The following is a 12,620-nucleotide window of genomic DNA, read 5'->3' as shown; positions in this document are numbered from 1 at the left end:
ATTTCTCCCTAGGAATGTAAACCCACAGGGCAAGCCTGGATCTTGATGCATTATATACCACCAGCACCCAATATAGCACCACCACTTAATAACTGCTCAGTAAACATCAGCTGACCGAGTACCTGAATGAATGAGTAATAAAGGTGCATTTCACTCTCTCCCAGCCCTCTTTGAACTTAAACTTACAATTTCTCTCTTGCTAAGTACAGTTTTTACTGGAAGCGGACAACCCCAGAATCTTCCTGGTCATTCTAGGAGTTCTAGTTACTTAAAAGAGAGTCAAATAAAAATGAAAACAGAGAAAAATCTTACCATGGTTCTACAAACAGTTGTATAACCACAGTGTTTTCCCCCTCATTTAATTTTGGACTATGTCTCTCTTGCCTCCCTATAACACTTAGAATTGATTACATTTAATTTAGGGAACACACTCATGTCACGGTCCTCACATATTCAATTACTGAACAACCAATCACCTTGTTCCTCTCAGGCTGTTTCCTCTTCTGGGAAAGGGAGTGGGTACTATACGAAGATGAGAGCCAGGTTTATTTAAAAACATTTTTCTCCCTGATTATATACATAAAAAATTCATTACTGCTCCACAAAACACACTGTTAAGAGAATGAAAAGACAAGCCCCAGACTGGGAGAAATATTTGCAAAACACATATCTCACACAGGACCGGTATCCGAAATATGCAAAGAACTCTTAAACCCTCCAAATAAGAAAATGAACAACACAATTTAAAAACAGGCAAAAGATGTGAACTGACACTTCACCAAAGAAGTTATACAGATAGCAAATAAGCATATGAAAAGATGCTCCACATCAGGGAAATACAAATTAAAACAATGAGATACCACTGCACACCTATTAAAATGGCAAAAAGCCAGAACACTGACAACACCAAATGCTGGTGAGGATGAGGAACAACAGGAACTCGCATTCATTGCTGGTAGGAATGCAAAATGGTGTAGTCATTTTGGAAGACAGTTTGGCAGTTTCTTATAAAACTAAACAGGTACTCTTATCATATTATCTAGCAATCACACGTTTTGGTATTTACCCAAAGGAGTTGAAAACCTATGTCCACACAAGAAAGTTTATAACAGCTTTATTCATAATTGCCAAAACTTGGAAGCAACCAAGATGTCCTTCAGTAGGTGACTTGGTGAACAAACTGTGGTATGTCCATATAATAGATTATTTTCAGCAATAAAAAGAAATAAACTATCAAACTATGTAAAGACATGGAGAAATCTTAAATGCATATTGCTAATGGAAAGAAGTCAATCTGAAAAGGCTATATACTAATGTATAATATGTGTGATTCCAACTTTATGACATTCTGGAAATGGCAAAACTATGAAGACAGTAAAAAAAAAAAAAAGAAATCAGTGGTCGCCAGGAGCCTAAGGAAAAAGAGGAAGGGATGAACAGGTGGAGCACAGGGGGTTGTTAGGCAAATAAAACTATTCTGTTTGACACTGCAATGATGGATACATGTCATTACATATTTGTCAAAACTCAGACTGTATGACACAAAGAGTGAACCTTAATGTGAATTATGGACCTTGTTAATAATAATAGATCAATATTGGCTCATCATTGTGAACAAACAAGCCACACTAATGCAAGATATTAATAATAGGGGAAACTGGGGGGAGAGGGAGAGGTAAGGGAGTGTATGGGAACTCAATACTTTGTGCTCAGTTTTTCTAAAAACCCAAAACTATTAAAGAACAGTATTCACTTTAAAAAAACTCAAAAAATTTATTACTCCCAATCTTGGAAAACAAATAAAAGCAAAAAAGAAAAATCACTCCACGCCTACTACACAACTATGTTTCATTTTAAAGTTGAAAAGAATCCTTTAAAATGAAAGAAATGAGGCAGTCAAGGTTAACAGTGAATTTGTGCTGTTTCAAATACATCGAGTAAGAAAAGAATGTAAAAATAAAATTCCTCTCGGCACGTTTTACAGCCATGCCATCAACGTCCAATTCTGAAAGCCAAGCACCCTAACTTGACTCACACATGCCCCCACCCCTGCCCTGCGTTGTTTGGCAGCTACGCTCCTGATATCCTGGGTCAATGCCAGAACCTAACTTGGCATCAGCAAAGAGGGCATCCTGACCTAATGCACTCAGGAAAGTACTGTACAAGTTTCTGCTGAACCCTCCTCAGAGATGTTTGCAGTAACAATCTAAGCAGAAATAATGTCCCCAAACTATCCAACTCTGTAACAGGCTTTAATGAGCTGCAAGAATGAGAACAGGCTGTCACAAGGCTGTCCCTGAAGTATGTGACCTTAAGAATTGTGGCTGACAAATGACCTCATGGCTTCTACCTACCAGCCCTCACAGTGGCAGCCACTTTCCCCTCCAGCCTCAACTCCTCCAGGGGAGCCCAAATCTCACTGACTCAGCTGGCTGAGGGGTGGATGCAGTGCCGACCTATGTGGACTGCATCCCTTCTTCCTCATCCTCCACACCCCCAAATTTCAGGGAAAATGCTTTGCCAAAAGGAATCTTTGCCTCTTGGTAGGTACCGTATACGATTCCTGTAGAAAGCCACCATTTTGCACAGAAGCCTCAGCTGGCGTAAACGGCCATGACTGCAGTTGATGACCCAAGCACTCTGCATTCTCCAAAATTACAAAATTAAGCAAGACCCACACAAGATCTAGTAAAATGAGGAAAGTCTTTTAAACAGAATAGGGAAGGTGTGTGATTAATATAAAAGGGGCTATAGGTTAGAAATTAAATTTGGGATCAGGAGAACTATAGTCTCTCCTCTTTCTCCTTCCTTTCCTCTGCCCTCATGCCTTCAAGCCTCAATCTGTGCATTCCTTATGTTGGCCTTGCCTAAATTCTTTTGCAAAAAGCCAGGACACAAACGTTATGGCAATGACATACATATTAGAGGTACAAGCAAATATTCAGATCTGGTAGGGTTTTAAGCACGTCTGCCTTGCGGGAGGCTAGCAGAGGCAGTAGACTTTGTACAATAGAAGTATCTTTTAAAGGCAGTAATTTCTAATAACTTCAGAAATTGAGACACTTTAAAAAGTCTGGAACACTCCCCTCCTCCTCCTCTATAGCAAAGTTACAAGTAAATGAAACTTTGTTCTTGACAACTTCCTGAGAATTTAATGAGACCGCTTGAGATAAATGTGGACACGCAATATGTTACCAAACTTGCTTCGGAAAATAACAGCTGCAAAGACCCAGCCATTAGAATTGCATTTGTCTCTTAAGTGTCTTACTTCACTGGGGGGCTGTGTTTGGCATACAGTAGGTGCTTGATAAGTGTCTGTTAAGTGAAAGAATAGAAAGCCATATATATAAAGTTCACTTTTTCTGATTCAATATAGTATCATAGAGATAGGGGATGTGGTTCCCAAAGGGCAGTCCCCCAACGAGCAGCACTGCATCACCTGGGAACATGATAAAAATACAAATCCCCCCTCTCCCATACCCCACACAAAATCGGAAACTATGGAATGGGCCAGCAACTTGGGTTTTCAGAAGTGCTCTGGGTGATACTGACATTTACTGAAGTTTGAGAATCAACGGCCTAAAAAAGATCCTTTAACAAAGAGGTGTGTTTTTCTACCCCCCCGCACTAAAGGTAAGAATTCTAGGCCTGTAATTCCTTTACCATCTCACTGAGAAAAGTCCTGAAACCGAGGCTTCATGATGAGGGTTTATGGTGAGTTCCGTGGCACCCAGGCAAGAAGAAAAGATGGATCAGCCATATGGGAGCCAAAAAGAGCAGGGATTCAAAACACCAGAGATGACCCATATGTGAGGGCACAAGAGTGGCCTCTAAGCCTTGTATGTGGCTTTCTGCCATGGCATTGGGTGCGGGACAGGGAGGCCCAATAGCCTTGCCTCCATAGGGTCTGGCTTCCATGTGCTTTCCCGACAGGGATTATGTTGCCTTTGAGTCTCTGTTGTAGGAACACGCTCTCCCTGTCAAATGGGCGACATCTGAGCCCTTTATGATCACAGTGGCTGTGGTTTGGCAAGCTGCTTGTATCCCCTTCCAAACACAGGCAGCAGTGTGAGGTGATTCTGTAGCACAGATCCAAGGCTCAGTCTTGCCTGATACAGTGATCTAATTAAAAAAATTAGTTCTCGGCCCAATCAAGTTCAACTTCCAGTATTATTATATATAGGATGACCAACTTGTCCCAGTTTGCCTGGAACAGTTCTGAAAATCCACATCTTGGAAAACCTTCAGTCCTGGGAAAATTGAGATGTTTGGCCACCCTAAGGATTAAGAGTTCCAAGGATAAAATACAGCCCAAGTTTGCTTTCTGATAGCTGAACTTCTGCCAAGATCAACAAAATTTAGTGATGAGCAGTGAGGAAGGTAAAGGCAAATAACAAAGTAGATGGCATTAGAGAAGGAAGTGGGTAAAAGAAAGGGTGTGTGATTTGCTCAGCAAATCTGAAGAAAGATCTGAAACCAGATCACTAAAGCCCAAAATTAGATGCTCTGGCAGGGGAAGGGGGCTCCACCACACCCTGACACTGCACACTGCCACTGTGACCCCCTTGGGAGGCTGGTACAATACCACCTGCTCCCCAGCTCCCTAAAAATGTACTAGGCTCCATCTTTAAAAAGCCATGTAGTTAAAGTTACTCTTAGTCAAAAAATGACTTTTTGACCTTCAAAAAAATACGAATAATTTATACTACCTGTAGACGGGAAGATAACCAAGGGCAGGACTACCTCATGTAGGTGAGGTATCACAGGAAACCCAGGGGCAGGCAATGATGGTCCCTGAACAAGCAGGTCACAAACTTAAACTAAACTTGTATACGTCACACTAAGAAAATACAGGTAAAGCACCTAGCATGTGCCCAAAGTCAATACCTACTACATCTGTGGCAGTTCCCTTTCTTTCATTCATTGGGATTTCCTCACATCCCCCACTCAGGTCCCTTTTTTTATTGATAAAATGCAGAAAAAAATGCTTAAAACCTGTTGTTTTTAGGCCACAACCAAGGAGAAAAAGAGAGAAGGTGCAAGGAAAGTATGTTACAAAAAATGAGCACATTAACAATAGCAGGAAACACCAGCTTCGTGTTGAGAGAGAAGAAAGTTAAAATAATTAGGCACATTAAGTACAAATCATAATGGCTGAGGGTCATTTAATGCACGGGTAGGTGGTCCCATTTCACAATGGTCTCCAAGGATCTCTCTGTGTTACGGCCAGTGTGACAACTGTTGTTAATAATCATGTCCCGAGACACTGAGAATAAGGAGAACTGTCCAGTACACTTAATATGAAAGGCAGTTGTAGGTTTTAGAAAGTTTCAGCTGTCTGGAAATTGTAACTTACATAGAATATCTCACACATTGATAGTGTCTGTAGTCTATCCTCAACCCAGTCGCTCCCAATTCACTGAGTTTATACCCTTGCTACTCAAAATGTGGACAATATCAGCAACACCTGGAAGCTCCTTAGCACTGAGGAATCTCAGGAGTCACCCAGACCTGCTTAATCAGAACCTTCATTTTAACCAGATCCCCAGGGTGTCTGTTAGGACCTGCATCAGCTGGCTCCTCATCCCCTATGATACTCTTCCTTGCTCTCAGCTCCAGTCACCGGGGCTCCCTTCTACTCTTCACATTTTCCACACACGCTCTCTCCTCAGGGCATCTGCCTCATCTGTTTCCTTTGCCTGTAATGCTCTTCTCCTAGATATCCACATGGCTAATTAGCTCACCACCTTCAAGCCTTCTCAGTGCAGCCCACCCTGACCACCCTATTTAAAAGTAAATCGTCCTCCACACTTTGGCCACTCCCAATCTCTCTTGCTGTATTTTCTCCCCTATAACACTTTGCCTTTCTAACATCCCATACAACTGACTCATGGATTATGCATATTGTTTATTGTCCCTCTGCTAGAATGTAGCATCATGAGGACAGGACTTTTTGACCGTGTTGTTCCCTGATGTAACACACATGCCCAGAACAGTGCTACTGAAGTGTGGTCTGCAGGCTGACTCTTGTTACTGGTCCCAACCATCATTAGATCACTAAAGAAATTTAGAGTAATTTAAGTTAGAGCAAGAAATTTTGAAAAGTTTAGATCAATTTGATACGGACACCACACCTACATGTGTGATTATTTACCTAGTAATTCATTTTTACTATATTTCACAAAAGTATCAGACTGTGCACACTGGAAATTAAAACACCCAACCCAGAACGAGTCTTTTAAAACTGTTTTGAGAGGCACTGGCCCAGGAAAGTTCCTGGCACTTAGTAAGTGTTAATAAATGTTTGCTGAATAAATACATAGCAGAACAAATGGTTAAAGAATAAATTTTGGGGCTTCCCTGGTGGTGCAGTGGTTAAGAATCTGTCTGCCAATGCAGGGAACAAGGGTTCAAGCCCTGGTCCGGGAAGATCCCACATGCCGCGGAGCAGCTAAGCCCGTGCACCACAACTACTGAGCCTGCGCTCTAGTGCCCGCGAACCACTACTACTGAAGCCTGCAAGCCTAGAAGCCTGTCCTCTACAAGAGAAGGCACCGCAATGAGAAACCTGCGCACCGCAACGAAGAGTAGCCCCTGCTCGCTGCGACTAGAGAAAGCCCGCACACAGCAAGGGAGACCCAATGCAGCCAAAAATAAATAAATACAATTTTTTTAAAAAGAGTAAATTTTTACATAGTAAAGCCAGATCAGGTCTGTATATATGCCTGTGAGTACAATTAAATAATTTCTGCTTGGATCAGTGGCAAAGTGATTCGTACTATGAACTTCCTGGGTATACTGTGCTTTCCTCTCCCGTGTGAGGAATGAGTCGATCTCAAATGGATCCGTTAAGGACCTTCCTGAGATTCTCTGACTGAGGGGCAGAAGACAGACTTTGTCCAAGCCCCACATCTGTGCTCTTTCGCCTGCCTGCTCTAAGCAGAGATGGCCTGATTAAGCAACTTTAGATTTACTCCCTGCCTCCCCCCACCCCCATATCCCCCAGACCCCTTTATGAAACAGTGAAGTTAGCACTCACGGCCACGTAGAAGGCAAAATCGTTGGGTGTTGGTGTTTTCTTAAAACTGAAAAGGTCGTAATATTCTCAGGCTTTCACAGAAACATGGATTGAAATAACGGGTCATTTAAGGCAAAGAACTAAACATAAAGGTACAACTGGCTAAAAGGTCTCCTGCAGAATAAATATACTCTTAGTTTGGCAGCTTATCACCTTGAAAACGTAAACAAAACTGGACAACTTTTGTTCTTCAATCCATCTTCGTTGCCTTCCAAGGTCAGGAGGAATCTGATTTATAAATGCTTTTTCCTGCCCAAGCCTTCCTTCCCTCTCCCCCTGCTCAGAACAACAACAGCAACAAAATGAAACGACTTGGATCTTTTTAACTTGTCCCACCGGTGTGCTCTACCTATGTGGGGGTGCCTAAAAGATCTTTTATTTTGTTCCAGGGTTATTAAAAATACGGTTTAAAACTTTCTCTGACTCATTTACTCAAGAGTTTCATTTCATTCTTGCTTCCACTATATTTCATCACAGCTTTGGATGCTCAAGAATTCAATTTGGGAACCTAGGCTAGGTTGCGAGGAGAGAATTCAGAAATGAAAAGATAGGACCCCAGAGAGTTTACAATCTAGTAGATGCATAAAAATAACTGTAATACAAGGCAGAAGGCAGTAAGTACTAAAGGAAAGTCAAAGGGCTCAGAGGAAGCCACTGTGGACTCTGAAGAACGGAGAGGACTCAGAATGAACAGTAAAGGAGGACAGGTGGGGCACAGGGAGCAGCATGAGCAAAATCACAGAGGAGAGAAAGAACACACTGGGCATGTGTGCAGGATAGAGAGTAGTTTGGATATCCTGAAGCACAGAATAAGGGAGAGAGATCAGCGGACGATAGAGCTAGAAAGAAAGATTAGGACCAGAAGAGAGACAGCCTTGTATGTCATGCCAAGAAGTTTAGAGACGATGCTGGAACAATGGGGAGCCACTGAAGATTATAGTGGAAGAGAATGTTATGATCAGGGTATGCTTTAGAAAAGCTCCTCTGATATCTGTGCATGAGGGAAGCTGAAGGAGGAAAAGAATGGAAGCAGGAAGACCACTTAGGATACTGTTTACAAGAGTTTAAGGAGAAGTCATGGTAGTGGTGGCAAACCCAACAGAAAACCATCTAGATTGGAAGGAAGGAGCAACTGTGACAGGAGAGTGCATATGAACCATTTACAGCAAATCAGATGTGAAACTTATTAAAAAGTTTGAGTTTGGGGGATACTTTTCTAAAGAGAGGGAAAGATGCCTATAATCCAACAAGTCTCTTTAGTAGTTAATTAAAAATGCAATATATTTTTACTCCTCCTAAACTATACCACCAAAACGTAATGCCTTACAGTAAGAACTTTATTTCTCTACCCATTTTTTATACTTAATGTGCATTTATATAATATCAATAGCAGTAAATACCACGGCAGCATCTGACACAATAATGTACCCTTACTATGAACCAGACACCATGCTGTGCCCTTTACTCCTACTAGCTTATTTAATCCTCAGTACAACCCTTTGGCTATGAACTACCATTTCTCCATTTTACATGTGTAGTTATGCAGGTAAGGAGTTGTTACATAGCTTTATTAACACTACACAAGAAAGCAGAGATTTGAATCCAGGCAGGTCTGACTCCAGAATCTGTGCCTTTGGCTACTCAACCATGCTTTAAAATTTTCTTTTTACGTGTATTTTAAAGTAGAATGCTAAAAGAGAACAAAGACCGGATGGGACACATGGAAAACAAATAGCAAGATGATAGATATAAACCAAAATATATCAACAATCTCATTAGATGTAAATGGTCTAAATATCCCAATTAAAAGGTAGAAATTGTCTGTTTGGATAGAGGAAAATGCCAATCCAAATAATGGATTCTGTTCCACCCACCATCTTTTCCCTCAATTTTGTTTTTTGCACTACTCCTACCCGTACCTCATGTGGCCTTATTCCTAAACACTATCTGGCTGTGGGGAAATTAGTCCATTGGACAGTTTTATCATTTTTGGCATATTCATTTAAAAGGTTCTGCTGTAATACACTAATCCTCTCTCATCTCTCTTGAAGAGTTTGCTTTGTATGAACTGAAGGTCCTAACACATTTATTATGCATTTCCCACTTCATATTGTACTACTTTGCCACTGAAAAACAGACTAAGAAAATTTGAGAAACCTAAGAAACTACTGCATATTTCAGAAAAATAAATGATGTCAACAGTAAGTGTAATATTAGTATTTTAAGTTGAAAAGATTTTTTTCCTTTGGAATGATCCACCTTGTGCTTAATATTTCCTGGTTCATAAATATTTCTTATGATCATGCTTCTATTTTATCTTCCAGAAGTATTGATTATAGCCATACATATGGCCCCAAACTGACTTTTTACTATATTTTGTAGTGAATAATTTAGAAAAGGGGCCAAAAATTCTATTTTCCATAAGAGTGTGGCAAGATGTCTACATTCTTGCTGAAAGAACAGCTGTGTTGCCAAAAGGGCAGAACTTCTCTGTAAATCCATAGTCTTTACCAAGCCCTAGATTTTGACCCTGAACTATCTGCTCCACTGAAAGCTGGCCAATTGTTTATCTTTCCTTTAAGAAAATAAAGTTTTTTTTAAACATATGGAATGCTTCACAAATTTGCATGTCATCCTTGCGCAGGGGCCATGCTAATCTTCTCTGTACTGTTCCAATTTTAGTATATGTGCTGCCTAAGCGAGCACTAGAAAATAAAGTTTTAAAGCAGTTTCCTAATTTGAGGTTCTTACAAGTAAAGGGAAAAGTATGGCCTTTGATATTCATTTTCTTCCTTCAAAAAGGTAAACTTCAGTGGCACAGGTGGGTGATAAACTGCTACTTTTTTTTTTTTTTTTTTTTTTTTTTTTTTTGCGGTATGCGGGCCTCTCACTGTTGTGGCCTCCCCCGTTGCGGAGCACAGGCTCCGGACGCGCAGGCCCAGCGGCCATGGCCCACGGGCCCAGCCGCCCCGCGGCATATGGGATCCTCCCAGACCGGGGCACGAACCCGTATCCCCTGCATCGGCAGGCGGACTCCCAACCACTTGCGCCAACAGGGAGGCCCTAAACTGCTACTTTTAATGCAGGTTTTGTTTCCAGTCTTTATGGCTTCCCAAACCTGAACTTTCTGCTAACATTAGGTTATATTACTATCTGCCTTCTACACAGTCCTGCCTAAACAACTCATTAAAAAGTACAAAAGCATGCAAATGGTAGAAACAGCTTGCAATTCAAAATGTTCTTCTTACCAGATTTTGCAGGGGCTCCCCTCGAGGGACTCAGTCCTGGGCGATCTGGAGCAGCATGGCATGTCTGAGAAGACAGAGACTCAGTCCCAGAAACTGAGTGCTTCAGAAAGACCCAGTAAAAGAAACATTATTTTTATCCTCTGATGAGGCAGCCTCAGAACTTGGCTTCCATTTAACTAAGGGACCCTTAACCTCAATGGTACTAGGGAAAAATCTAAGTATATTGGGGTCATGTGGTTAGTTGCATGTGTCTTGCAGTAGAATTGAGTAGAGGTCCTCTCCTTGGGGCAATTAGCTGCAAAGTCTCAACACCTTTTGCTTCATCCATTTATTTCTTCCTCTGAACAAGCCAACCTAGCCCCCTCTTAAATTAATTATAGTCCATATAGAAAACAGCTATGTGCTGATTTTCTCCTATACTAATTTTTATCCCTAAGAAAGAAAAAAGAAAACCTATAGGAAGGTATTAATCTACTTAACATTTCTAAGTATATCATCCAAAGGATTTTGTTTTTTAATCTTACATATGCTCAGCAGAGTTACTGGCAAAAACTGTACATTTTCTTCATTTCATCCTTTCAACATCAAATAGTAGGCAGTAAAAATTGGATCAGACTTCAAAGCCTGCTGTGGGCTCCAAGTCACAGAGAGACGCCTCCATTTCACATATTGAATTCGAGCAGGATATCAAAGTGCTACCAAAGAACCTCAGGTCCTTACTCAAAAAGAGGCTCTAACATCTGTAGAGAGTGGAGTGCACAGACAAATCACCTCAGGGAGCAGCTAGCATTTATTCTCAGCAGCAAATTCCCAGGCTTTTGATTCTCTCTTCACTGTATCTCCCTGTCTCTCTGCTGAACCAAAATTCTTTAGCAAGCTGGGCTTTTGTCTCAAAGCTTTCAAACTATCACTAACAGTTCATGTTTGGATGGCCTGACCAAGCCGCCATAGACAGGCACCACGACCATGGACTTGGATGAGTCTGTAATAAGGATACACAGTTACTTCAGAATCAAGATGTCCTTCTACCTTATTTGAATGTCCTGCGAAGACATCACACCGTTTTGAAGAACTCTGGGCTTGTGAACGCCTAAAAATAAAAAAAATAATAATTTTTAAAAGGCCTGAAAATGATAATTAAAAAAAAAACTTAAAGAGGGTTGCTTTCCTTCAAAAATGGATCAGAAAATACTCTTCAATTAAGATTCCATTGTTTTCCATTCCAGTCCTCGGTTAGAAGGATATGGTCAACTTAAGGAAATGCATCCTACCAGGTGCTGCTCATATACCCACCGTCAGCCTGAGATGCTAAGACCCAAGAAACTGCCCCTTTTAAAGTTGTGTGATCCAATCTGGTTTACTATTGGCGTTCACAGACTTTACCAAGTAGCCAACCAAGTTGATGCAAAGGCTCTACTTCCCACCCAGCACATTAATCACGTTGTTAAATAATTCAAAATAGATCCTGTAGTCAAATAAGTTTGGGAAATGCTGAACTGTACATAGTTTAAGAGGTTTCCTTACTGCAGAATGATCTTTCACCATCACAATATGCATTTAAGGGTTTCTAAAGTAGGGCGTATGGGGGGAGAATTCAGTTTCCTAAACTACTGTGACCGAGAAATTTAAAAAGTGATAACCTATTAACATCTAGTAATGTTTCATGGAGGAAAGTTTGGAAAAATCAACTGTGCTGTGCCCCAATTTCCAGAAATTGGAACACACTGTATAAAAGTGTGATGATTATAACTCACTGTTATATAAACAGACTCTTACAACTCCTTTCATATGGAACCCAGGAATGTGGAAAGCACTGACTAGGGGAAGGGAAGTCTGGATTCTAACTCCTGCCTCAAGACCCCTGATCTTCCTCTCTGGTCTCTCTGTCTCTGTCTCTCTTATACACACACATGCATGGATGCACGCGTGCATGCACACACACACACACACACAATTGGGTAAATTTCTGTAGTATTCTGGGTTCTAGTTTTCCTCAACTATAAAATGAAAGGATTGAAATGTTATTCCTAAGGGCTCTTCTAGTTCCACATTTAAAATCTTATTCTTTATTTAAACTGACAATTTCATTTTTTGAATTTCTGTGAATGGTTCATTGGTATTACCTTCAAAATGCATCTATATAGATTATAAACAATATACCCATTTAAAAAATATCACATCAGTACCTGGGGAGAGGAGACTATGATGAATATAAATATATATTTATTTGTGTGTGTATAATTGTTTATCATGTCTCCCACTATGAAATGTAAGTTCCAAGAAGGCGGGGACTA

At 40.8% G+C, this 12,620-nt stretch overlaps 1 protein-coding gene and 1 non-coding gene across 2 annotated transcripts in view; both read right to left on the bottom strand.

Annotated features, from left to right (window-relative positions):
• Positions 1-12,620, bottom strand: part of MYO3B (myosin IIIB) — a 381,433-nt gene that overhangs the window by 61,726 nt on the left and 307,087 nt on the right. The window contains exons 30-31 of the mRNA XM_060106164.1: positions 11,356-11,416; positions 10,327-10,426 (exon numbers count right to left, since the gene is read on the bottom strand). Of these exons, the coding sequence (XP_059962147.1) occupies positions 10,327-10,426; positions 11,356-11,416 (161 nt within the window). The remainder of the gene's footprint in view (positions 1-10,326; positions 10,427-11,355; positions 11,417-12,620) is intronic.
• LOC132495557 (U6 spliceosomal RNA) lies at positions 9,678-9,784 on the bottom strand. Its single transcript, XR_009533287.1, has one exon. It is a non-coding gene; the product is annotated as a U6 spliceosomal RNA (small nuclear RNA).

The sequence above is a fragment of the Mesoplodon densirostris genome, chromosome 8 (assembly GCF_025265405.1).
Source record: "Mesoplodon densirostris isolate mMesDen1 chromosome 8, mMesDen1 primary haplotype, whole genome shotgun sequence".
Lineage (NCBI taxonomy): Eukaryota > Metazoa > Chordata > Mammalia > Artiodactyla > Ziphiidae > Mesoplodon > Mesoplodon densirostris.
This window is presented reverse-complemented; position numbering and strand designations above follow the sequence as displayed.